Below are 19,479 nucleotides of genomic sequence, written 5' to 3' on the forward strand. Positions count from 1 at the left end.
AAATGAAAGACTCCAGTTTTATGGGATTCTAGAGTTAGAGACAGTATGAAGGGACTGGTCTGGAAATTGGAAGCCCTGTATCCCAATCCAATGTTTCATTATTCCATTTCTTCTCCTTTATAAGATAAGTTTAGCAAAGATCCTTGAAGAACATGGAGACCTAGGAATAAAGGTGTCTAGGTCAGAAATACCAGTGTGTGAAGCATAATCACTTTAGAGGTAGAGATTAGACAGTGTCTCTTTCAAGACTGCCACATAGTTGTGCTCGAGTCTGATGTGGGAAGGACAGTTTCTGGTGAGTTCTGCCAGGTAGGATCTTGCCTGTCACCTGTTATCAGAGCAGAAAAAGTCACAAATAGGTTTTTGCCAGGAGCACAGCTAATGCCAGGTTCGTTTATCAATGAAAAAAAATTTTTTTTATCATAGAATGCTAAATATTTTGTTTTATATTTATAGCATTGTGATTTGCAAAGTTATTCATAATTGTGTTTTAGACATAGTATTTGGGTCTCACAATTTCAGTATTGTTGACTATGTTTTAAATATTTAGTTCTGTCCTTCCTTGGCACCACCAATAACCTGAATTCCCCTTGACCCCTGTCTCCATTATTTCACATCTCTCTTTCTCCTCCTCCACTCTTGTTTTTTTTTTTTTTTTTTGCTTTTTGGGTCACACCCATCAACACTCAGGGGTTCCTCCTTGCTCTATGCTCAGAAATCACTCCTGGCAGACTCGGGGGACCATATGGGATGCTGGGATTCGAACCATGTTTCTTCTACATGCAAGGCAAATACCCTACCTCCATGCTATCTCTTCAGCCCCTCCACTCTTGTTTCTTTCCTTCTCTTCTGAGGCTAAGAATATTCTAGAAAACCCCATTTAAACCATTACTAGAATGCTAAATACAACATTGAATTTCTATCCTTTTTTTAGGGAGTCCCTAAAGATGAAGTGTTAGCAAATCGCCTGCTGCATTTCCTGATAAAGCATGTTTTTCATCAAAAAAGAGCTGTGTTTAGACATAACCTGGAAATTATAAAAACTCTTGTTGAGTGCTGGAAGGATTGTTTATCTATCCCTTACAGGTATACATTTTCCTATTTTGCAGTATTGTTTTTTTAACACATAATTGGTGATTCTAATGAAATGGTAGAAAAAATAGAATTTGTTTTATTTTATTTTAAAATTACTTATTTAACAATGTATATAATTTATTTAGACTGTTTCCACAAAGCCCTCCAAAGACTCATGCTAGCAGCACTTTCAGTCACCTGCTACAAATGGTTGGTCATTTGCCATTTTCAGCTTAGCTTGGCCCCTACTCTGAGCTTCTGGACTCTGCTCTGCCCTTCAGTGTGCTAGTGTAAGGGGACCACCCTGCTTTCCTTTTTTTTTTTTTGCATAGCTAAAGTAAGCAAAAAGATTGTTTGCTAAAAAGTACTGTAAACAAAGGCCGGAGAGATAGCATGGAGGTAAGGCGTTTGCCTCACATACAGAAGGTTGGTGGTTTGAATTCCAGCATCCCCGAGCCTGCCAGGAGCGATTTCTTAGCGTGGAGCCAGGAGTAATGCCTGAGCGCTGCTGGTTGTGACCCAAAAAACAAAAACAAAAATGAAAAAAAAGGTACTATAAATAAAGGGTTGCCTTTGTCCCAAAGAATTAATGAACAAAGAGGATATTAGCATAGTAGATGGGAGAATCTATTATTTAGAGAATTAGTCATGGAAAATTCTATACATGTTTCCAGATTCTTAATTTATTTATATTAATATCTGTATGTTTGTGTTTTCTCTTTGTTTTGCTTATGTTTCAGATTAATATTTGAAAAGTTTTCTAGTAAAGATCATAATTCTAGAGACAATTCAGTCGGAATTCAATTATTAGGCATTGTAATGGCCAATAACCTGCCACCCTATGACCCAAAATGTGGCATAGAGTGTCTAAAGTAAGTATCATTGTTTTTGCTCTGATTCTGTTTTAGATTTTTAAAGAAGTCATGTTCTTAAAGTTTTCATTTAGTCACTGTAAAATTACAAAGTTCTTCATCATTGGGCTTCTGGTTTACAATGTTTAAACATGGATTTCTTTTTTTTTTTTTTTTGGTTTTTGGGCCATACCCGGCGGTGCTCAGGGGTTACTCCTGGCTGTCTGCTCAGAAATAGCTCCTGGCAGGCACAGGGACCACATGGGACAACGGGATTCGAACCAACCACCTTTTGGTCCTGGATCGGCTGCTTGCAAGGCAAACACCGCTGTGCTATCTCTCCGGGCCCAAACATAGATTTCTTTACCAGACCTCTTCCCTCCACCTATTCCTTCCACTCGATTTGCTTCCCATCCACCAGTTGCTTCTATAAGATGCATGTATGCATATGCGCACACACACATCAAGTTTTTGCACTGTGGTATACAGTCCTGTTGCCAGTCAGGTTCCATTTCTAATCTTTTAGCACCTCCTTCTCTATGTTCTATTACCCAGCTCCCTCAAGTTGTGTATCTTCTACCAAATATTGGAGTATGAGTTAATTCTGATAAGTTAAGGACTGTAGCCTATGTTAAAATTACTTCTGGGTAGTTGCATTTAGAGGTAATTCAAAAGGAAAAAAATACTAATGTAGTGAATATACACAGTAGTTTTTTAAAAATAAAACAATTTTTATATATATTTTGGCAAATAGGAGGTAACTCTGAACAGGGTCAGTTAGGGAGTAAACATGTTAAACTCAGCAGTATAGAAAATGGTTCTCCTGCTCTTAGGTCTTTTACAGTTTGGTTTATTTTGTTTAGATTACTTGGTGGCTTCTTCTGCTTCTGTGTTCAGGGGACCATGCAATGCCAGGGATAGAACCCTGGCGTTTTGCATGTGAAGATATGACTTTTCGAGCTATTTCCCAATTCATACATTTTTTGTTTTATTTTTTGTTTTTTTGGGCCATACTTGGGGACGCGCAGGGGTTACTCCTGGCTATGTGCTCAGAAATCTCTCCTGACTTGGGGGACCATATGGGATGTTGGGGGATCAAACCCAGGTCTGCCCTAGGTTAGCTCGTGTAAGGCAGATGCCCTACCGCTCTGACCCCCGTACTTTTTTTTTTTAATTTTCTTTTTTTGTTGTTGTTTTTTGGTTTTTGGGCCACACCCGGCAGTGCTCAGGGGTTACTCCTGGCTGTCTGCTCAGAAATAGCTCTTGGCAGGCACGGGGGACCATATGGGACACTGGGATTCAAACCAACCACCATAGGTCCTGGATTGGCTGCTTGCAAGCAAACACTGCTGTGCTATCTCTCCGGGCCCTTTTTTTTTTTAATTTTCTAAACTGAGAATTTTACGTTTAGTCTTGACAGGACATGAACTGTGTAAGATTGTTCATCGCAGTATGCTTGTCCGTGGTCAGTGTCTGGTGTTCCTTTCACTGCAACATGCAGGGCCCTTCCTCACCTGGGTTGCGCATAGCATATGTGAATGAGCACGATGATGGTGCAGCATCACAAACAGGTTCCTCATTATTCTATTTAGGATGTTAAAAAAATCAGCTTTGCAATTCGATTACTCCAGATATCTAGAATAATTTCATTGGTCTGCTCATTTGGTCTTGTATAAGCCTTCTTGCTCACCAGCTGCACTAGCACCTGATATCACAAACAGGCATTCACCTTGAAACAGTTGCAGAGGGATGTAGTTCATTCTTATACTAGTTACTTTTTTTTCCTCTTATCTCTGCTTTCTCCAGAAGTAGCCTCACTGAGATGGTCTAGTCTGGTGTTATAAGTGCCTGCACTCAAGGCTTGGGAATACTGCCCTCTCTTCTACTTTCTTGTCATCATTGTCCTTACTTTGTCAAAGGACAGCTTATTTCAGTAAACCACAATTTTGATTGATAATTGTTGTTCACTTCAGTTTCCTTGGTATCCAGCATGGATTTGTTTGATTGTAGCAGTTCTTGAAGGCTTAGTCATGGCATTTATGTGTCTCCCTGGTCATGTTCTCAACCTTAACTACAGCTTCATATCTGTAGTCTCACAAATTATTTAGTTCATGTTTTAGAATTCATATTTCCTCACCTTATACTATTAATACAGCTCCAGAATAAAAATTTTAAGTTTTGCCACATTTTCTCTATTAACTTTATGTATTTTTTGTAGATATTTTCAAGTTTTGGTCAATAATATGTCCTTCATAAAATATAAAGAGGTGTATGCAGCAGCAGCAGAAGTTCTAGGACTCATTCTTCAATATATTTCTGAGAAAGAATATGTGAGTTTGTTGTGCAATTTTATTTATTTACTGGACTAAACCTGGGATCATTTATTAAGATTTTAGTCTCATTGCTACTGAGTACATTGCCCAGATATTTTTTTGTTTGTTTATGGGTCACACCTGGCGGCGCTCAGGGGTTACTCCTGGCTCTATGCTTAGAAATCGCTCCTGGCAGGCACGGGGGACTATCTGGGATGCCGGGATTTGAACCACCGTTGGTCCTGGGTTGGCCGCTTGCAAGGCAAACGCTTTACCACTATGCGATCTTTCTAGCCCTCCAGATGTTCTTAAAAAGAGGACAGATGATTTTTTTTTAAACACATAGAAACTTGATAAAGATATAAGAACCAGGAGCTTGATTTTATACTTAGGAAATCTAAGGCCCAAACCTAAGGCCCACTTGCCAGGACACTTTCCCTGCTTGCAGGCCTACGACTTAATCAGTCCTGCTCATGCACTCACCACTGCTCTACTCAGAGGTTCTAGGACACCAGCATCATGCTAGTTGTGCTCAAGCTACATCTAGCAGTGTGCATGTGAGAATGATGTCCTGAGAGTTGAACTGAGGCCTTACATGTAAGACATATGATGTAGCTCTTTGAGCTGTCTTCCTACCCTGGTAACTTATTGTTTATTATAAAAGTTAGGATCTGCATAGATAACCAGAATTCCTCTGACTGACTTAGGATTTCCTAGTTGATTCCTGCAATAATTAAGTTAGAAAATCCTCTTTTTCAGTTTTTATTTGATTCTTCTTCTTCTTCTTCTTCTTCTTCTTCTTCTTCTTCTTCTTCTTCTTCTTCTTCTTCTTCTTCTTCTTATTATTATTATTATTATTATTATTATTATTATTATTATTTTGGTATTTGGGCCTCACTGGGCAGTGCTCAGGGGCTATTACTCCTAATTCTTCACTCAGAAATCATTACAGGCTCACAGGACCCTATAGGATACTGGAGGTCAGCTGTGTGCAAGGCACGTGCCCTATCTGCTGTGCTATTATTCTCGCCTGTGCTTTCAATATTTAATACGACAGAGATGACAAACTGTAGACGGTGCTTCTCATTCCATCTCCCTCTGTTAATTTTCCCTACCTCTTTCGCCAAAATGTGAAAGACCATAACCGGATCTAAGTGTGTCCATGTAGAGAAGACTAACTCTCAAGCAATTAGGTTGTGGCCTTTTAAATCTTGTAAGTTTTCATAACATACATATTTTTGAAGTTGGAACCCCTGAGCAAATGGTGGTTCCCTGGTCCTCTTTGCAACTCTATAATCACTCCTCCAACTTCACCTCATGAGCACTGTTTAAAATAGGAATCCTCACAACAATATTTCATACTTTGTAAATTATATCACCTTTGTATATTTGAAAAGAGGCTTAATTTTTCAGACACTGAAGGAATCCATATATGAATTGATTGTAAAACAATTGAGACAGCATCAGAACACAATGGAAGACAAATTCATCGTGTGCTTGAACAAAACTGTGAAGCATTTCCCTCCTCTCGCTGACAAGTATGACTGGTGAAATGAATGTCTTGTGGCAGGGTGGGTCGGTGACAGCTCTCTCTCACTTAATAGTTGTGTTTGCTGGTCAGGTTTATGAACTCAGTTTTCTTCCTGCTGCCCAAATTCCATGGTGTAATGAAGACTCTATGTCTGGAGGTGGTTCTGTGTCGTGCAGAGATGATAACAGACCTGTACTTGCAGTTAAAGAGTAAAGATTTTATTCAACTCATGAAGCACAGGTGAGTAGATAGAACTGGATCCTAAAATGTTACTGATTTGTTTTGTTTTTGTTTGGGGAGTAGATGTTTGGCTTATACCTGGTGGTGCTTAAGGGCTGTTCTGATTCTCTGTACCAGAGAATCAACCCCAAGTTTGGCTGCATACCTACCAGTGTTCTTTTGGTTACCTTTAACTCAGAAAGACCTTATAGATTTTCCTAACACACATATTTGTGATGTTTGAATCTGAAAAAAAAAATGGTGTCCTGGTTCTACTACCCTATAGGGAAGCTACTTCTCAGGGTTGTCTAAGGCTCTTTTCAGATGTAAGAGAGGTTCTTCAGGGTTCTATAGTACTAAAAGTACTTGCCATAGCAGTTAGGCAAGAAAAAGATATCAAGGGCATCCAGATAGGAAAAGAAGAATTCAAGTTCTTACTGTTTGCAGATGACATGATATTATATATAGAAAACCCTAAGGACTCTACCAAAAATCTTCTAAAAACAATAGATTCATATAGCAAAATGGCAGGTTACAAAATTAACAGCAAAAATCAATGGCCTTCTAATATACCAATAATAATAGAGAAGAAATGAACATTAAAAAAATACCATTCACAATAGTGCCACACAAACTCAAATACCTTGGAGTCAACTTTAACTGAAGAGGTGAAGGACCTATACAAAGAAAACTACAAAACACTGCTTCAAGAAATAAAAGAGGACACAAGGAAATGGAGACGCAGACTCTGTTCATGTATTGGGAGGATTAACATCATTAAAATGGCAATACTCCCCAAAGCTTTGTACAGATTTAATGCAATTTCTCTAAAAATACCCATGACATTCTTCAAAGAAGTGGATCAAGCACTCCTGAAATACATTTGGAACAATAAACATCCACGAATAGCTAACACAACCCTTAGGAAAAAGAAGATGGGAGGCATCACTTTTCCTAACTTTAAATTGTATTACCAAAAAAATGGTCATTAAAACAACATGGTATTGGAATAAAGACAAACCCTCAGATCATTGGAATAGACCTGAGTATTTAGACTTGAGTATTTAGAGAATGTTCTCCAGACATACAATCAATCTTTGATAAAGGGGCAAGAAATGCAACATGGAGCAAAGAAAGCCTCTTCAACAAATGGTGCTGGAACACTGGTCAACCACATATAAAAAAGCAAACTCAGACTTCCATCTAACACCGTGCACAAAGATCAAATCCAAATGGATTAAAGAACTTGATATCAGATCCAGAACCATAAGGCATATAGAACAACACATAGGTAAAACATTCCCATGCCATTGAAATTAAAGTCATCTTCAAGAGGAAATAGCACTGTCCAAACAAGTGGAAGCAGAGATAAACAGATGGGTCTGTATTAAGCTAAGAAGCTTCTGCAACTCAAAGGAAATAGTGACAAGGATACAAAAGCCACCTGTAGAAAGAGAGAAACTATTCACCCAATACCCAACTGATAAGGGGCTAATATCTAAGATATACAAGGTAATCACAGAACTTAACAAGAAAGCATCTAATCCAATCAAAAAATAGGGAGAAGAAATTATCAGACAATTCCTTAAAGAAGAATTACAAGTGGCCAAAGGTCACATGAGAAAATGCTCCACATCACTAATCATCAGGGAGATACAAATCAAAACAACATTGAGGTATTATCTCACACCACAGACAATGATATACATCACAAAGAATAACAATCTTCTGGTAGAAATGTGGGGAAAAAGGAACTCTTATTGACTGCGGGTGAGAATGCCGTCTTGTTCAGCTTTTATTGAAAACAATATGGAGATAATTCAAAAGACTGGAAATTGAGCTCCCATATGATCCAACAATACCACTCCTAGGGATATATAGCCTAGGAACACAAAAACACAACACAAAAATGCCTTCACCTGTATTCATTGCAGTGCTATTCACAATAGCCAGAATCTGGAAACAACCCAGATGCCCGACAACAGATGAAACTGGTACACAATGCAATACTATGCAGCCGTCAGAGAGATAAGGTCATGAAATTTTCTATACATGGATAGACATCTGTTATGCTGAGTGAAATAAGTCAGGAGAAAGATAGATACAGAATAGTCTCTTATCTGTGGGTTTTAAGAAAAGTAAAAAAACGTTGTACTAATACAAAGAGACAATAGAGATGAGGGCTGAAAGATCCAGCTGATGATATGATGCCTCCACAAAGAGTGGTGAGTTAGGCCCGGAGAGATAGCACAGCGGGCGTTTGCCTTGCAAGCAGCCGATCCAGGACCAAAGGTGGTTGGTTCGAATCCCGGTGTCCCATATGGTCCCCCGTGCCTGCCAGGAGCTATTTCTGAGTAGACAGCCAGGAGTAACCCCTGAGCACCTCCGGGTGTGACCCAAAATCCAAAAATTAATAAAAAGAGTGGTGAGTTCATTTGGAGAAATGACTACTCTGACAGCTACCATGACAATGGTAGTGACTGAGAGAAATAGAATGCCTGTCTTGAATGCAGGCAAGGAATGGGAGATGAGGGAGATGGAGGGCATTGGTGGTAAGCATATTGCACTGGTAACGGGGTGTGTTCTTTTTTTTTTTTATTTATATAATGGAAACCCAACTACAAACATGTTTGTAATCATAGTTCTTGAATAAAGATATTAAAAAAAAGTATGTAATTCAAGGACTGGAGTGATAGCACAGTAGTAGGACATTTGCCTTGCACCTACCTGACCCAGACCTAGGACAGACATTCCTAGAGTCTATCTCTAGCATCCCTTATGGTCCCCCGAGCCTTCCAGGAGTGCAGAGCCAGGAGTAACCTCTGAGCGCCACTGGGTGTGGCCCAGAAGCAAAAAAAAAAAATACCAAATGTAATTTAAGCATTCTGGTTTATAAAGAAGTTATTGCCGGGGTTTCATATATAAAATTCCTAGCACTATATTCATCACCATAGTATTCTCTTACTTCCACCATGTCCCAGTGTCTCTAGTGTCCCCACTACTGTCTTTCCACCCTCCCTACTCCCACCCTCTGTTGTGCTAAGTGGCGTACAGAAGACTAGTTCTCAGTTTCTGTTGCCTTTGGGAAACTTTCTTAAAATCACTCCTGATGGATTAAGGTACCATGTAGTGGATTAACCTAGGTCAGACACATGCAAGATAAATGCCCTACTGACTGTACTATCACTCCAGCCCCATGTTATCCCCCCCTATTAGGTTTCTTTATATTCCACAGATGAGAGATTGTTCTATCTGAAATCATTCACCCTGATTCCCTCCAGATATGTCCACATAAATATTATATAATTTCGGCCAGAGAGATAGCATGGAGGTAGGGAGTTTGCCTTGCATGCAGAAAGATGGTGGTTCAAATATTGGCATCCCATATGGTCTCCCGAGCTTGCCAGGAGAAGCTCTGAGTGCTGCTGAGTGTGGCCCAAAAAACAAAATATGTATGTATGTATGTATGTATGTATGTATGTATGTATGTATGTATAGTATAATTTCATTTTTTCTTATAGCTGAGTAGTATTGCATTATATGTTCTACCAAGTAGTGTGTGTATGTATATATATATATATAATTATGTATATATATAATAGTTTCTTTTCAGTCATTTGTTCTTGAATACTTGGTTTATTTTAAAATTTTAGCAATTATGAATAGTGCTGCAAAGGAATATAGGAGTGCAAATGTCTTTTCTGAATAATTTATTTTGGGGGCCTGTCTAATTGGTGACAAGCAGAATTACTGGGTTATATGGAAATTCAAGGAAATATAATTTTTATTTAAGTGTAAGTGTAGGTTTGTGGCATTTCATTGTTTTGCTTTGTTTGTTTGGGTGCTGTGATGCTTCCTGGCTCTGCACTTAGGAATTACTCTTGGTGGTACTTGGGAGACTATATGGGATGCCAGGGATTGAACCCAGGTCACTATGTGCATGATAGGTGCCCTACACTATCTCTCCGTCCTGTGTTATATGTTAAATTTTGAAACACAGAGCATTTACCCCCCCCCCAAATACTTTGTATGTAAGATTTGAGAGTATAATAATAAAAATGGTTAAATGTGCTTTTTTTTTGTTTTGTTTTGTTTTGTTTATTTACTTAGCCAGAAATGGCTGTCCTCAGTGCTTACCAATTTGTGCTTTTAAAAAAATTTTTTTTTTATTATATAGAGATGATGAAAGGCAAAAAGTATGTTTGGACATAGTTTATAAGATGATGCCAAAACTGAAACCAGCAGAACTTCGAGAAATCTTGAATCCTGTAACAGAATTCATTTCCCATCCTTCTCCAGTATGTAGGGAGCAAATGTATAATATTCTCATGTGGATTCATGACAATTACCGGTGAGTCTATTTTGATATTGTTGTGTTATTGTTGCTTTGATGCTAGGGGTTGTACTTGTCCAGCAGTAGCAGAAAACATCTTTATTGATGTTGGACAGTGCCAAAATTATTCAGGACTTCACATATGGAAGGCATGTGCTTCACTACTAAATTCCATCTTCAATCCTCTATGACTATGTTGACACTTCTTTTCCTTTTATTGAAACATCATGTTACAAAGTTGTTCACGATTGAGTTTCATTCTTAGTGTACACCACTCTTCACCAGTGGACATTTCCTGCAACTAATGACCAATGTCCTTGATTTCCCTCCCTCCCTTCCCCCCTGCATGCCTCTGGGGCAGACATTTTACCACCCCACTCTCCTTTTTATTCCTTTTAGAAAATTGTTGTTTAAACTATTGTTAGTGAATGGATACCAGGTATATCACTTTATGTACTTTCAGCACACACCCATTTCTTTTTGTTTATTGGGTTTTGGGCCACACCCAGCAGCATTCAGGAGTTACTCTAGAACTCTACACTCAGAAATTATTGGCAGGCTCAAAAGACCATATGGGATGCTGGGGATCAAATCTGGGTCAATAAAGTAAAAGCTCTATGCACTGTGCTATTACTCTGGCTCCAGTACCCAGGTCTTGTTCAGTGTGATCAGTTCCAACTATCATTGTCATAATGGCCCCATACCCTAACTGCACTACTCCACATTTATGGCAAGCTTCCTACCATGGTCCGGTCCTCCTGGCCCTCATCTCTGCTGTCTCTAGATATTATTATACTGTGTTTTATTTTATATCCCACAAATGAATGAGATTATCTTATGTCTATCCTTTCCAAACTCTGATTCATTGCATTCAGCCTAATACTCATATCCATCCATGTATAAGCAAATTTTGTGACTATTTTTCCTGACATCTGTGTACTTTACCTTTTTTTTTTTTACAAAAACTATGGAGGCATCAGAAGTAGTACAGAGGGTAAGGTGCTTACGTTGCATGTGGGCACCCCATGTGGTTCTCTGAGCCCCATAAGGAGTAATCCCCTAAGTGCAGAGCCAAGTGTAAGCCCTGAGTGCTTCCAGGTGTGACCCAGAAAACAAACAAAAAATTAAATGAAAAACAAAAATGATCAGACCTAGGACTTCACAAACACAAAGCTCTACATGTAAGGGTTTACTGCTGAGCCCATCCCTAACCTGTATTGTTTTTTTCTTTTCTTCATTTTTTTTTTCCTCCCAAATTTTTTTCAAAACTTTTTTTATTGATTCACTGATTGGTCTTTGGGCTCTGCACTCAGAAATCTCCCCTGCCAGGCTGGGGGACCATGTGGGATGCAGTAAAGGAAATTGAACCGAGTTTCTCCTGGGTTGGCTGCATGCTAGGCAAATGCCCTGACACTGTGTGTATCCTCACCCCCCTCCCCATTCATGATTCACAAAGTTATTCTAGTTGAGTTTCAAGCATAGTGTTTCAACACCAATCCTACCACCAGTTTTTCCAGGTTCCCTCCTTTCCACATTCTGTCTCCTTGACAAACACTTGTTATTTACAAGTAAAACACAGTAGTTTTTCATGTACCTATTGGCCATTCATTTGTCTTCAGAGGAGTGTCTGTTTCTTTCCTGTACCCATTTTTGGATAGGGGTTTTGTTGTTGATTTTTAAGAGTTATTTATATAGCATATTTATTAACCCTTATCTGATGTGTTGAATGCAAAGATTTTCTCCCTTTCCATTGGGTGGGTTTTAATATTATTGCTTCTTTCTTTTGTCATAATGAAACTTTAATTTTATGTATTCCTAAACTTTTTTTATTCTATTGCCTATGCCATTAGAATCATATTAAAACACCTTTGAAGTCCACATCTTGGAGCATTTTGTCTATTTTTTCTGTAGTGTAATTTATAGATTCTGTTCTTTTTGTTTGTTTGTTTTTTGTTTCTTTGGGCCACACCTGGTGGTGCTCAGGGGTTACTCCTTGCTCTGTGGCTCAGAAATCACATGGTCTCAGGAGACCATGTGGGATGCCAGGAATCGAACCCAGGTCCATCCTGAGTCGGCTGTGCTATTTCTCCACCCCAGATTCTGTTCTGATCTAAGGTCTTTGATAACTTCTTGTTTAACTTTTTGTAATATATTAGATATGGATATAGCTTTGTTTATTTTTACTTTTTTTTTTTTTGGGTCACACCCGGCAGTGCTCAGGGGTTGTTCCTGGCTCCAGGCTCAGAAATTGCTCCTGGCAGGCACGGGAGACCATATGGGATGCCGGGATTCGAACCGATGACCTCCTGCATGAAAGGCAAATGCCTTACCTCCATGCTATCTCTCCGGCCCCTATTTTTACATGTTTTTATCCAGTTTTCCCAACACCACTGTACTCCATTTTGTGTACCCAGCTTTTTTGTTGAAAAAATAGCTGACGTTAGCCCTGAAGATTTGTCTTTTGGTGCTAATTTCTAACTCATTGTTCAGAGTTATTTGCCCATATTCAAGTATTAAACAATTATGATTAATATAGGGTTTTTTTGGGGGGGGGTTCTCACTCGGCAGTGCTTGGGGGTTACTCTTGGCTCTGTGCTCAGAAATTTCTCCTGGCAGACTCCGGGGACCATATTGGATGCTGGGAATTGAACCCAGGTCCATCCTGGGTACAAAATATTCTCATTTGATATGTCTGAAGTAATTCTTAGAGACCCTGCTTTGATTGTAATTTCCTTACTTGATTTTGCTGCTTTCAGTTGTCTATCTCTGTCTATGGCTTTTGTCATACTAATTTGGATGTATCGTAGAGTCTTTTTCTTTGGGTGTCTTTTAGCTGGTACACTTCAGGACTCCTGGATCTGTGTGCAGGCATTCTCTAGCTTCTTTGACGCTTCTTCGTCATGGTTGCTGTCCTGGCCCTCTGGGACTCCCATGATTCATTTTATCTCAAGATTTTCTTATATGCTGTTCATTTATTTGAGTTATTTTTTCCATCTTCTGCTGTTGTCTGGAGGTTTTCTGCATCTCATCTTGGAGCTCACTGATTTTGTCCTTAGATGCTGTTTCCTCTACTGTTGAGAGGTTTTTTTTTATTTCACCTAACATTTTTTTTAATTCTTACATTTCTGTTTATATTTCCTTGATTTTTGTTTTTATAGCTTTCCTTTTTTTTTAAATATTTTGTTGACACCATTGTAATTTGCAAGGTTTTTCATAGTTGTGTTTCAGACACTCAATGTATCCAGGGACAATCCCACCACCAGTGTTGACCTCCCTCCCTATACCAAGTGTATCCCATGCCACCACCTGCTGCCCTCTAGCCTGCCAGCATTACAAGCCCATTTTAAGTTTTGATTGTTAAAGTTTGGATCCCATGATTTAATTGTTGTTGACTTGGCTTGAATATTTAGTTCTGTCCTTTTCAACACTATCAGTGCAAATGAGACCTCTTGGCCCCTAGTCTCCATCCTTTCATATTTGTGTTTCTCCTCTTCCACTCAGTTTCCTTCCTTCTTACTATACTTTGTAGCCTCCTGTGTTTTATTGGTTCCCTGTTCCATTGTTTCTTTGGACTCATTAAACCTTTTCAACATTTCCTCTCCGAATTATTTTCCAGAGAGTTTATGTAGGTTGTTATATATGAAGGAGACTTCAGGGCTCCTCTCTTTGTCTACTTCCCATGGTGAGGTTTTGTGCTGTTTTTCTATGATCTGTGGGTGATTCTTTCTAATACACTATTGAGATCCTTCCCACTGCCATGGAAGACTCTGAGGAAACTTGGTCACTGGTGTCTTCTCCTTTCCCCACCAAAAATATTCCCTTCCAATTAATTCAGTGTTCCTGTGTAATAATGTGGAGCCTCTTGAACTGCTTCAAGGAATTGTTTGCCTAAAGCAGTGTCACCAATATTTTTGTGTTGACTTTCTGTCCAGCCACTTTGCTGTAATGATTTATTGCTTCTAGGAGCTTTTTAGTGAGCTCTTTGGGATATTCTATGTATATCAGAACCTCTATAAATAATGATAATTTGACTTCTTTTCCATTTTGGAGCCCTTTGGTTTTTTTTTTTTTTCCTTGCCTGATTACTGTAGCTTGAACTTCTAATATTAAATTGAGAAAAGTGGGGTCAGTGGACATCATTTCCTTGTACGTATTTTAGAGGAAATGCTTTCACTTTTTGACCATTGAGAATAATACTGGCTGTGATCTTGTTATAGATGGACATTGCTATCTTGAGGATTATTCCTTCCACTCCTATCTTTTTAGTTATGAATGGCTGTTGGATCGTTTCAAAAGCTCTGCATTGATTGATAAATCATATGATTTTTATCTTTCCTTTTATTGATTTGGTCTTTTATGTTAAATCATTTGTATATGTTGAAACATCCTTACATTTTTGGGAATAGCATTTTTTTCCTTTTCTTTTTGGGAATAGTATCATTTGCTCATGGTTTATGAGGCTTGATGTGATGTTGGATTTAGTTTGCTAAGATTTTATTGAGAATTCTTCTATCAATGTTCATCAGGGAAATTGATCTGAAATGTTTTCTCATGTCTATCTTCTTTGTATATTAATATAATTTTGTAGACTCTTTAAAAAAGATTTGTATTTCATTAGTGTTTTAGAAGACCTCTTGAAGTAAATGTAATAAATCTAATCTAAGGGTTTAGTATAACTCACCAGTGAACCCATCTAGTCTCAGACTTTTGGAAGTACCATAACTTTCACCTGTTGCTCCCCTTCTCTCAAGTCTCTAATCAGTATTAACCTGTGAGCATCACTGATGTGTCCCCAAAACAAACATATAGTGTTTTACTTGTTAGTCTTCTACTGTAAACTTTGATATCACACTCACCCCTTTGATGTCAGACAAGTTTCAGGAATTGAACCCTTCTGGACTTTTTCATCCTGGAGAGCCAAAGTCATGCTACTTGCCTGTAGCCTACCTATTATTTCATCAAAAAAGCCAGACTGTTTCTTTTAATTCTGGTTAGTTACTGGAATTGAAAGAAGTGATACAGAAGAATAGAAGAGAGTATTAATATTTGATCTTTTTTTCTATTTTTCCCCAGTGATCCAGAAAGTCAAGCAAATGATGACTCCCAAGAACTATTTAAATTGGCAAAAGATGTATTGATTCAAGGATTGATGGATGAAAACCTTGGACTTCAGTATGTGACTCTCTGAGCCAGGATAGATAAGATAGATAAGTTTGGGGGGCATTGATACACTGTCATAGACTATTTTCAGACTGCTGTGTGGTCCTGACAGTTTAGACTTATAAGTTCAGTTTTCTGGCTGTGTAGTTCATTACATTAGAGAGACAGAAGATTGAGGAGTATTTGATGCTAGAACTTAACTTGGAACCTTGCATATGACAGAACATGTGCCATCTCCTTAGCCTTGGAGCAAATTTATATTTAGCAAAGCAGTGAGAGATTATTCAGTTTTTTTTTTAAAGATATCTTTTTAGTCTCTAAATAGTTGATATTATATACTTAACATCGAAAACTTTCCAGGTTAGAGAAATAATGATAGAATCGGGGCCAGAGAGATAGCATGGAGATAGGGTGTTTGCCTTGCATGCAGGATGGTGGTTTGAATCCCGGCATCCTATATGGTCCCCCAGAAGCGATTTCTGAGCTTAGAGCCAGGAGTAACTACCCCTGAGCGCTGCCAGGTATGACCCAAAAACAACAACAACAACAACAAAAGAGAATAATAGAATCATCCCAATGTTCACATCTCTTGTTAAATATGACTCTGGGGTTCAGAAATTTAACCTAAAGGGAAGAGCACATGCTTTGCCAGTAGGAGTGAGGCCTAGGTTTGATCCCTGACATTGCATAGTTTCCTGAGCAACATCATAAATAATTCTTGGGTACTGCCAAGTGTGGCCCTAAACCCAGATAAAAAATAAATTAGTATGAATTAGTTCTGTTTTTCATTGCTTAGTAGAACTCAGATTAGTTCTCAGATTAGTAGAACTCAGATTGCTCCCAGTGCAATGTGGTTTCCCCTCCATGTAAGACCTCGTATACATAAAAGAATTGTGCCCTTTCAATCCTTCAGCATTCTGTCTCATTTGCCATTGTGTTTTTCCCTTCTCTGCCTTTCAGGTTAATTATTCGAAACTTCTGGAGTCATGAAACTAGATTACCATCAAATATCTTGGCCCGATTATTGGCACTAAATTCTTTATATTCTCCAAAGATAGAAATGCATTTTTTAAGCTTAGCAACAGATTTTCTCCTTGAAATGACCAGCATGAGCCCAGATTATCCAAACCCTATCTTTGAGCATCCTCTGTCTGAGTGTGAATTTCAGGTGAAGTACTTTTCTCTGTAGTAATAAGTATCAACGTTTCTCCCCCATCTTCTAATTTTATAATAGTGTTAAACTGAGTTTATTATTTTCCTCATAATTCTGGCACATCCAATTCTGAGAGTTACATCCATCTCCTCTGTGCACACTGCATGCCTACAGCTCATAATCTGCTTCACCCCCCATCAAGATGTTTCTTCTCTGCATTACTTTCTCTCCCTTTTCATTCTCGTCCTAATCACTTGGTAGATATCATGTCTATGCCTGCTGTCAGTCAAAACAGCAGTGCTAATCCTCATAGATGTGGTGTGGCCTCTGCCTAGGCTCTGGGTTAGATTTGACATGTCACTTGTATTAAGCACATGGTGTTAGGTACATGGTATTGGGCACTGATGCGTACTGGTACTGTTGGGTACATGTGATTTGGCACAGGTATGTGAAGATACTATTATCAAGTATGTTAGGATTATTTTTTTGTTTTGTTTTAATTTTTAGGCCACACCCAGGTGGGCTCAGGTGTTACTCTTGGTTCTATGCTCAGAAATTATTCCTGGTAGTTTGGGGGATGAGGGGACACTTATGAGATGCCAAGGATCAAACCTGGGTCGGCTTCATGCAAGACAAACACCTTACTTGCTGTGCTATCATTCCAGCCCTTGGCATTAAGATAGTTTTTTTATTTTGTTTTGGTTTTTGTTTGTTTTTGCCACACCCAGCTCTCAGGGATTATTCCTGGCTTTGTGTTCAGAAATAATTCATGGCAGGCTCACAGGACCATATGAGTTGGCAGGAACCGAACCCAGGTCCTTGCTGGATCAGCCACATGCAAGGTAAATGCCTTCCGGCTGTGCTATCACTCCGGCCCTGGCATTAATTTTTTAATGTGGAACTTCCAGAATTAAAAAAATGGAAATATTGCCTGAAAAGGTTCTTTCATTTCTCATGGAAATGAACTTATTAAGGCATATATTTGGGGTACGTAAAGATAACACAGCAGGGAGTGCGCTTGCTTTGCAGCTGTTAGATCCCCAGCACCCCATGTGGTTCCCCAAGCCCACCAGGTGTGATTCTTGAGTGTGTAGAGTAAGCCCTGAGTACATGCACAAATTGTTATTTGCTAATAATCTCATTGTCTCTTACACTGTGTTGCTAAAGAACTTACCTCATTTAAAACCCTTTTGTATCCAGGAATATACTGTTGATTCTGACTGGCGTTTTCGAAGCACTGTTCTTACTCCCATGTTTATCGAGACTCAGGCTACCCAGAACACTCATCAAACCCGGACCCAGGAAGGATCCCTGCCAACTCAAGGGGCGGTGGCACGGCAGATACGGGCTACCCAGCAGCATTATGAATTCACACCCACACTAAATGCAGGTAACTGTCACCTCACCACTGCCTATCATCAGCCAATATGAAAAGCCAGTAATAAAAGTGCTCTCTTCTGCAAAAGCGCTGCCTTTTATAAGAGAAATTATTCTAGTAGTTGATTTGGAATTGGACTATTGAATGCCTGAAATCATCATTAGCACTTTCATAAATCACAGTAGTCTACATAAAATATGTTGTTTTTTTTTTACTTTTTTTTGTTTTTGGGTCACACCCTGCAGCGCTCAGGGGTTACTCCTGGCTCTACACTCAGAAATCGCTCTTGGCAGGCTCGGGGGACCATATGGGATGCCAGGATTTGAACCACTGTCCTTCTGCATGCAAGGCAAACGCACTACCTCCATGCTATCTCTCCGGCCTCATAAAAAATGTTTTTAAAAAGAAAGGAAAAAATGATAACCCTCAAAAGATAGGTTATTGGGGGGATCAAAGGAACAAGCTTCAGATTAGGCAAATACAGAGACACGGTGTAGAAGATGGTTCCCAGGAGCTTGAGGGCTGCAGAGAAGGGATATCTTGTGTTTGAGAAGATGAAAATGTGGTGATGAGGGGCCAGAGTGATAAGAAAAATAAAAGAAAATGTGGTGATGAAGAGTGCTGATAATTGCTCAATTAGGTGCATTTAATAGTTGCCACAATTGTACATTTAAAAATTGTAAAAGCTCATTTGATTTATGTATATTTTACCAAAATTTAGTGAGAAATAGAAAAGAATTATCTCTGGGTGAAAAAAAATAGAAAAAGTTTCAAAATATGCATGTTTGTTTTGATTGTACCCAGAAAACCTGTCTAATACATCACATTAAAAAACCCTTTGTTTCATATGTAAAATAGAGCTGAATCAAGTTCACTTGCAATAATTATAGTTTATTTATTTTCTCTGTGGTTCTTGGGCTGGAGAGATAACAATAGCAAAGTGGTAGTGCGTTTGCCTTGCAAGTGGCCAATCCAGGACCAACATTAGTTCGAATCCCAGCATCCCATATGGTCTTCTGAACCTGCCAGGAGCAATTTCTGAGCACAGAGTCAGGAGTAACCCTGAACACTGTTGGGTATGACCCAAAAAAACCCAAATAAACAGACAAACAAAAACATTTTTTGTGGTTCAGCTCTTGCCTTGCCCAGCAAATACAAATTATAAAACATTTCTCTCACTTCAGTGTTTTCTCTAAGGTTTTTGCTTTCTTCTTGGTTCTAGAAGCATACTGATTTGAATAATTATAATGTAAATTTACAACCCCGATTAGGAACTGTGTATCTTATTATTTTGTGTAGATAAAAATGATCACTCATATAGTGTTCATATAACAGACTGAAGGGCATATGTGTTTCCTGCTTCTTCAGTGGGAATACTGAGATTCTTATTGCTAGTCAGATTGCCACTGGTGCCTTGCTGGCATGTTCTATCAGTGTCTCTGCTATGATGGGACTATATCTATGTAGG

At 38.8% G+C, this 19,479-nt stretch overlaps 2 protein-coding genes across 2 annotated transcripts in view; one reads left to right on the forward strand and one right to left on the reverse strand.

Moving 5' to 3' along the window:
- The window catches only part of UBE2V2 (ubiquitin conjugating enzyme E2 V2), a 738,183-nt gene that overhangs the window by 190,365 nt on the left and 528,339 nt on the right, over window positions 1-19,479 (reverse strand). The gene's annotated exons all lie outside the window — the stretch shown is intronic.
- Window positions 1-19,479, forward strand: part of PRKDC (protein kinase, DNA-activated, catalytic subunit) — a 207,487-nt gene that overhangs the window by 118,999 nt on the left and 69,009 nt on the right. Inside the window, exons 50-58 of the mRNA XM_049775793.1 lie at window positions 935-1,086; window positions 1,815-1,946; window positions 4,144-4,255; window positions 5,651-5,775; window positions 5,859-6,008; window positions 10,165-10,338; window positions 15,394-15,492; window positions 16,441-16,648; window positions 17,834-18,023. Coding sequence (XP_049631750.1) covers window positions 935-1,086; window positions 1,815-1,946; window positions 4,144-4,255; window positions 5,651-5,775; window positions 5,859-6,008; window positions 10,165-10,338; window positions 15,394-15,492; window positions 16,441-16,648; window positions 17,834-18,023 — 1,342 coding nt within the window. The remainder of the gene's footprint in view (window positions 1-934; window positions 1,087-1,814; window positions 1,947-4,143; window positions 4,256-5,650; window positions 5,776-5,858; window positions 6,009-10,164; window positions 10,339-15,393; window positions 15,493-16,440; window positions 16,649-17,833; window positions 18,024-19,479) is intronic.

This window comes from Suncus etruscus, chromosome 6 (genome assembly GCF_024139225.1).
Source record: "Suncus etruscus isolate mSunEtr1 chromosome 6, mSunEtr1.pri.cur, whole genome shotgun sequence".
NCBI classification, from domain to species: domain Eukaryota; kingdom Metazoa; phylum Chordata; class Mammalia; order Eulipotyphla; family Soricidae; genus Suncus; species Suncus etruscus.